Below are 7,983 nucleotides of genomic sequence, written 5' to 3'. Positions count from 1 at the left end.
CTAGATGTTTAATCATGCTCGTTACCCTCAGTCTCAGTTCCTGTCAGTGTTAGTGACAGTTTTGGTAGCGTTTGCTCGGATTCCCCTGGGGGTCCTCGGGGTTCCGTCTCGGAGGGTATGGGGGGAGGGTCCCTCTGTGTTGGGCGATGGGGGCTGTGGCTCAGCCCAAACTGAATTTTCTTTCTGGCGTCACCTCGGGGCACTTGCACTTCACTACAGGGACACAACCCTCTACCCCGAGTTTTTCTTTCCTTCCTTTCCTTTCCTTCCTTTCCTTCCTCTCTCTTCCTCTCTCTTTCTCTCTTTCTTTATCTCTCTCTCTCTCTCTCTTTCTTTCTTCCTTTTTCAATGACAGCATCTGACATTTATTGAACACTCACTATGAGCCAGGCGCCTCGCTAAACATTTTTCATGCATCTCTACCCTGAGTTTCTGAAATGAACATCCCACAAGCTATTACCTTTAAAGTCACAACCCTTACTATCGCGTGGTCAGTAAATCTTGGGGAAATTTGGTACCGCACATTAAAAATGATTCGCTCAAAGACATTTCCAGGATCTCTACTTTACTTCAAGACTGTTTTAATATTCACTGGCTCTTAACTTCTCCACTACAACCATTAATGAAATATAATCACATGAGTGCTTATGTTATAATAAGTTTTCCATTACAATGGCTGTTATTACTATTTATTGTTGCCACAGAATCGCTGTCTTATTCAAAACTCTATGTGCAATGAAACTGACAGTAATTTTTCTCAAGATTCCTGGCAGGATAAGTACATAAGTGACTGAACACAGTGAAAGGCAGGCATTCATATTTTTCAAACAAGATGAGGGAATTCTTTACTTCTTCCAGTGCGCAGAGAGGAGAACCTGGAGACATGATGGTCACGACTCAAGAGAACAAAGGGGCTGGCAGTTGGGAAACATGCGTTGATTAAAGCAGAGGTGTTCATCAGCCACCAAGTGGTCTCTGAAGAACAGGGAATAAAATGATACAAATGTGCTCACCAGGCAACGATGCTCTGGGTAGCTCTGATCTCAGGGGAAGGTCTGGAGGATACTTTGGTCCCATGAATGTGTTGGACCCGCTGCTTATGCCTGTACAGTATGGAAACCATGGTTCTGCTGGCCCAGGTCATGAGTCTCAAACACAAATCATCATGGGAGGATATCAATATTGTATATAGTAAGCCTGTGTCTTTGTCACGAAGTTTAGAAGTATAGTATCCAAAGTACATAGTTTTTGTGATGATTTGGTTGTTCCATTTGCCAGTTATATGCCCAGGAACCATACTATATAGCATTATGTTTAAAATCCAGCGGAGGATATGTGAGGGCCAATGTGCTTGGGAGCTCTCACTTTGACCTCTGCCCACCCGGAGTTCCAGGGACTGATGGCGATGGGCTGGAAGACACTCAGGAAGCAGGTGGTACCCATGGATACACCCCTGGCCACTCTGTGAACACAGAAAACAAGTTTGCATCCAAAATCATTGAGAAAATGTTTCAACCCAAATGCTGCCATTGTCTCTGGGGCTCCTCTTGAGAGAATAACCAAGGAGTTGGTTAAAGTCAGGTGCCTGAGAATCAAATCTGTTGACTTTGACCTGCATCCACTGAAGTAAAGGGATGTATAATGATACAAGATTGAGAAACTCCCTAGGATTCCAGTGAGCATCTGAACTAGAAAGATCATTGCAAATTTCAAATCCAGTGAGGCCATTCCGTTATTTTCCAGGGCTCAGCATCCACATTCACAAAAGGAGATTTCTTCATGAAAACGTGATTGTGGCCTAATTGTTCATGGACAATAAATTCAAAATTCTCACTTACCATTACCTTTACCTGAGATTTTCATTCAACTTTGCATGTATTCTTTTGTGAAAGATTTCCCAAGTTGAACGTGTTTCTTTATATAGTGCTTATTTAGTCATTGTTATTAATGCTCTGTCTATTGTAAATTCTTTAGTATTTACAAGAGTATGAGTTAGGACCTGATAGTATTCTCCCTTTACAGACGAGGAGAATTTAACTAAAATGAGATCATATGACTCAGTGAAACATAGGAATACCCAGAATTTGAACCTAGGTAGCCTGGTGGCAATAACATTGGTGTTTACCATTGTGCTATACGCTCCTAGCTACCTGGTTGTATCTTCCGATAATCCAGGTATTTGTACACATTGTCATATTTTAAATTCAATTTATGTTTATTGTTCCAATTTATCATTTTTCTTAAAGTATTTATTCTCTTGACCAATATCACTTGTGAATGAAGAAAAAAGCATCTTAATAAAATATAGATGCACCCAGTATGCTCATAAACATTGGATTTACTGACATAGATCAATGTTCGTATGGCAACAGAAATGTCCATATGACTTTTTGCCAGTGATACTGACAACAGAAATTATGAAATAATATTTCACTTTGCCCTAAACTATGGGATTTGTAATTTAAATAAGAGATAGAACATTAAGGGTAGGATCTAAATTATTTCTCATTGGAGAGCATGCAATTATCTGTTTATTATTTTAAAAAATAATTGAAACTATGTACAAAACTATGTACAAAACAAGTACGCAAAGTGAAATTTCAAGGCATAAAATCTTGGGCATCGAATAAGCTGAGACAGGAGAAACACAAGGATGAGCCTGAAAACGCTGTTAGAATTCTGGAAAACAGGCAAAATATCAAAAGATACATTTGAACCTGGAAAACCCTGAGGCTCTTAATTGCTCTGCTATCCGAATCCCAGGCAACGTCACATGTGATGGTACCTTTTTCTAAAATGTCTTCCTTTCCTAACTTCACAAGGACAGCTATCCCACTGTGAGCAACAGATTGCAAATACTTTTAGCAGAGACATAATTACCATCTCTATGAGACATATCGAGTCTAAATAAGAGAACAACAAATATAATTCAGCAAATGTCACCCATTCACATTATTTACGTTGAGATATGGACATTGCAATTAGCTCCATCAGACTTATCGTCACAGGCACAGAACTCTAAGATGATAACCATACTAATTATGTAAACTTCTCTGTGATTTTGTGAAGCACATTGACTAGAACATTAATTTCTGAGGTACAGATTTACTGGTTATGAAAATCAGAGTCTCTTACCACTTGGGACAGCCTCCAACCAGCTCTATTAGGAGGGAATATTAAAGAACATTAGGAGTGGCTAAAGGTGGGTGCAGGGTCTCAGACTTCTGGTCTCTCTCCATAAACTCAGCCCATGTCTCAGGAATTACGACTTCTTCCTGTGGAGCCCTGACACTCAACCAACACTTACTCCCAGGAGAATGCCTTTGTCAGGCATGAGGGCCAACTCACACACAGGTCCTGATACTCCTCATTTCCTCACAGATGGTGTCATTCAGACTGACACAGATTATACCCACCCCAGTCTTTCCTGCTGCCAGGTCAGGGTCTCGGTGTGATAGTAATGACACCCCCTGCTTGTGTACGAGTACAGCAGCCAGAGCCGAGATATGGCTCGAGATTCTGTGACCTCACCTCCTCACAGAAATGCAATTATCATTTCACCTATTGAGAGAATACTAAAAGTCATTAGGATCAAATATGCGGAGACAGAAAGAAATCTATTAGAGGTAAAAACACAATGTAAATACATACATACATACATACATATATATATATATATATGCAATATATATATATATGCAATATATATATATATATATATATATATATATATATATATATATATATATAGTTCTGTTAACACCTGAATACTGGATTTCGTTAACCAAATAAATAGATGAATAGATGAATAGATGAATGAAGAAAAGAGAGAAAAGGGAGAAGGAAAAGGGGAGAAGGAGAGGAAGAGAGGGAAGAAGTGGGGAGGGGAGGATGGAGAGAGAGGAAGGAAGAAGGAAGGAAAGGGAGAAAGAAGTGTGGAAAGGGAAGAGGAGAGAAACAGAGGCAAGAACCTTAGTAGAACAGAGAGAAGAAAGAAGAAAAGGGAAGAAGAGGAAGAGAAGAGGAAGAGAAGAGGAAGAGAAGAGGAAGAGAAGAGGAAGAGAAGAGAAGAGAAAAAGAAAAGAAAGAAAGGTCATTAGGAGCAGTTAGTGATGGGGTCAGAGTCTCAGACTTCTGGTCTCTCTCCATAAACTCAGCCCACGTCTCAGGAATTATGGCTTCCCCCAGGTCCATGCATGTCCCTGAGACTCCGCACAGCTCAGAGCTCCTCAAGCCACAGCTCCCAGCCTCAGTCCGCCTGGGCCCAGGACTTCCTATAACCCATACTTGCTTCACCTACAGCTCTGGGCTGGCACAGCTTATCCCTGCAACTCCCTGCAGCCTACTCTAACTACACCTTCCAGCCAGCCCGCCAAGCTGGCCCCGATGTAGATTGCCCTTGGGACTCCCCAAGGCTTGCACCCACTCTAGCTACAGTACCTCCCCAGTGTGTCTTGCCCCTGGGACTTCCCATGGCCTGAACTTGCTCGAACTACAGTCCCAGCAAGCCTGACAGACACCTGGCACACAAAGTCTACAAAGGGGAAGTCTATAAATGGAAGCTCCCATGCAAGGCCATTCCTTATAGGCGTGGGGTTGCTATTTTGAATAATTCATGAAAACAAATACAGAGAGACAGCAAGACCTGTGGTGGCTCTTATGCGCAGATCCCACACTCAGACGTGCTGGTGTACAGTTTAGGTGATTTTGTTGAGTTTTAGATGTTCAGCTTCTTGTTGTTTCAAGGGGAGAGATCTGGGGACGTCTCTCACTCCGCCAGGTTTCTGATGTCACTCCATACTATTTTTTTTTAATTAAGTTTATTGGGGTAACATTGGTTAATACAATTATGTAATTTTCAGGTGTACATTATAATTTGACATCTATATATTCTATTGTGTGATTACCACCCAGAGTCCAATTTTCTTTAGTTACCATATATTTGCTCCCCTTTACCCACTTCACCCTCCCCCTACTCCATACTACTTTTATAACTACTTAAAAACAGAGGGAAAAAGACACTCACTATTAACTAACGAAAGATATAAGTGATGTTAAGACACGAACCAAATGCGGGAAAAATTATACAAACTAGCACATAATTTTAATGACAATAGATATTTGGCTGGTTCATATTTGAATTAAACCCATCATTTTCTTAAGTGTAGTGGGTTGAAATCTGTCATTCACCTTCATAATATATACAAAACAAAAATGTAGTTAACTAAATTTGACGAGACTACAAAACAACAACAACAACAACAATTTGTTATGGAATTGGAAAGTGAGGTTTTTGCCTGTCTGGTATAGGGAAACGTAAGCGCAGCACGGGTCTGGGCCATTTGCAGCTGCTAGAAAGGAACAAATGCAGCACGGGTCTGGGCCCACTACTGCCACCAGCAGGCACAGGGGTTTACCTGTGGCTCCAACAACAGTGATGCAGGCAGGAGTCCTGGGCCCCCACTGCCACAGGGGGAACGACAGCACAGGTCTGGACCCATCGCTGCCCCAAATGTGCACAGGGATTACCTGCTGCTCCAAAGGAGAAAGACAGACAGAGACAGAGATATAGCAAAGAAGACTAGTTTTGCAGGGCAAAACTACCTTGGAGTCCCGCACTGTAGGGAACGCAGGCCACGGGATCCAGGGCAATCGGGGCTCACTGGCCCAGTGCTCAGTTCTAAGCGATTAAGGGCCATCTCTGAGATTGCTCCAGCATCCTGGAGCCAATCAAGAAATGAGGACAAGACAGACAGGATGAGTTAGGGGAGTTCAGCGGAGCTGTTACCGTGACCTCCAGTTTCTCCCCATTAGAGTTCCCGCTGGAGAGGGGAGGGAAGCAGGTAAAGGCTGAAGGGCTATGAGGAAGGAACAGTAGATTCCCATGGGGGCTTACCTGTCCTGTTATGGCTGAAAGATGCTATGCAGTCTTTTAATTTGGAGTTTGGATGGGGTCTCTCAGCAGGTCTTCTCTGCAATTTTAATGGTGACACCAAGTCAAGGAAGTTAGAGGAAGAAAAATAGGAAAAGTAGACAAGATCGGGGGGCTCATGCTCGGTTAGAGAACAAACTCTTTGAATTCTGTTGATTATTTTGTTGTACAGAGCTTTTAAATCTGATGTAGTTGCATCAGTTTTTGTTGCTGTTGTTGTTTCTTTGTTTGTGCTTTGGATGTGATGTCCAAATAATTTATTGCCAAGACCAGTGTTGGAGTTTCTTCCTTCTCTTCTAGGATTTTTTATGGTATGAGGTATTTTGTTCAAGTCTTTGATTCATTTGAGTTAAGCTTTTGAGAGTTGTATAAGATAAGGGTTTAATCTCTTTTTTCTTCACATGTTTTTCAGGTTTCCCAACACAAATTATTAAAGAGACTATCCTTTCCCCATGGTTGTTCTTGCCTCCCTACGGTCAAATATTAGTTGACTGTATATGTGGGCAATTAATTCTGAATTCTCTATTCTGTTCCATTTGTGTGTCTAGTTCGATGCCAGAACCATACTGTTTTGATTACTGTAGCTTTGTAGTAGAGTTTGAAATCAGGAAGTATTATGCCCCCAGCGTTGTTCTTTTTCAATATTGCATTGGCTATTTAGGTCTCTTATGGTCTCATACAAATTTTAGGACGTTTTCTTCTATTTCTGTGGAGACTACCATTGGATTTTTGATAAGCATTAAATTGAATCTATAGATGGCATTGGGTAGTAAGGACATGTAAACAATATTATTTTTCCAATCTGTGAATATAAGACGTCTTTCCATTTGTTTATGTCCTTTTCTTTTATCAAAGGATTGTATTATATACAGATTTTTCACCTCTTTGGTTAAATTTATTCCTATTTTATTGTTTTTGATGCTATTGTGAATGGGATAATTTTCTTTATTTTATTTTCAGATGTTTTGTTATGAGTCTATAAGACCAGTGTTGGATTTCTGTATGTTTATTTTATACCTCGACTTTATCTAATTTGTTGATTAGTTACAGCAGCTTTTTGGTTGAGTCCTTCAGATTTTCTATATTAAAAGTTATATTGCCTGTACATGATTGTTTTCCCTTTTCTGATTTGGGTAACTGTTAATTCTTTTTCTTGCCTCATTGCTTTAGCAAGTTATCTGATGATGGGGCAAAATGTCATGGCCACCATAACAAGAAGGTATCTTAAGATGAACAAATGAAGCAGGCAGCTTGATAGAATATAACAGAATTTATTATGGGGTAATTTGCTTATGAAAAAATTTTGTTGAAGCAGAACAACTCAAATATCCTGTGCAGATTATTCTTCATGAAAGATTCCAGTTACTGTACTGTTTTTATAATATAACAGGTACTAATGATTGACAAGACAAAGGAACAAAGAATGCAGTAGCACCAGGGATCATACATCCTAGTGGTTGGTACTGTCACATCTTGATATTCACTTTGGCCATCATCCTGGCCATTACTAACAAAAACATTGAGGTTATACTTAAGGAACAGAGATCATAGTAACTAGAAGGCTTTGCTGTACTAAGGGCAGTGAGGTGGGTCAAAGGTCGCAGAATTAAAGGACGCAAAGATGGAGATGATTTTGTTCACACTGAAGCCTGTACATTTCACCTCCAACATCTTGGTGGCCTACATGATCTTATCTGCCTATTGTCTATGGAGTCCCTGGGGCTAAATATCAGAAGGTGGCCTGTGTCAAAACAGCAATACCAGCAGCAACTAGAACAGAGGAAGCGACCAGCTGTAAGATAATGCCAACATGGCTGAGCCCCATTTCCCAGGAGGAGAAGCAAACCGACACCTAAATGAATCAGCAAAAGAATCCGACCACCTTTACCTGTAGTGTTTTCCATATAGGGTAGGAGATCAGCAATGTGAGAGTCATAAGAAGCAGTATAAGTGCCACATTCTTGTTTAGTGAGGGCACAGGTCCCGCCTTATACTGTAATAAGAATATTTGAAGCCATCTTATTTTGAGAAACCCCTTTTCCCACTGAAGC

At 40.7% G+C, this 7,983-nt stretch overlaps 1 protein-coding gene across 1 annotated transcript; it reads right to left on the bottom strand.

The window, feature by feature from the left end:
• Positions 1-684: 684 nt before the first annotated feature.
• Positions 685-2,043, bottom strand: LOC120592820 (vomeronasal type-1 receptor 3-like). The gene is given in 2 exon segments (XM_039850490.1): positions 685-1,338; positions 1,341-2,043. Coding segments are annotated over 2 exon segments (903 nt in total). The 5' UTR covers positions 1,729-2,043; the 3' UTR covers positions 685-823.
• Between the last annotated feature and the right edge of the window lie 5,940 nt (positions 2,044-7,983).

This window comes from Pteropus medius, unplaced genomic scaffold, assembly GCF_902729225.1.
Source record: "Pteropus medius unplaced genomic scaffold, Ma_sr-lr_union100, whole genome shotgun sequence".
NCBI lineage: Eukaryota > Metazoa > Chordata > Mammalia > Chiroptera > Pteropodidae > Pteropus > Pteropus medius.
This window is presented reverse-complemented; position numbering and strand designations above follow the sequence as displayed.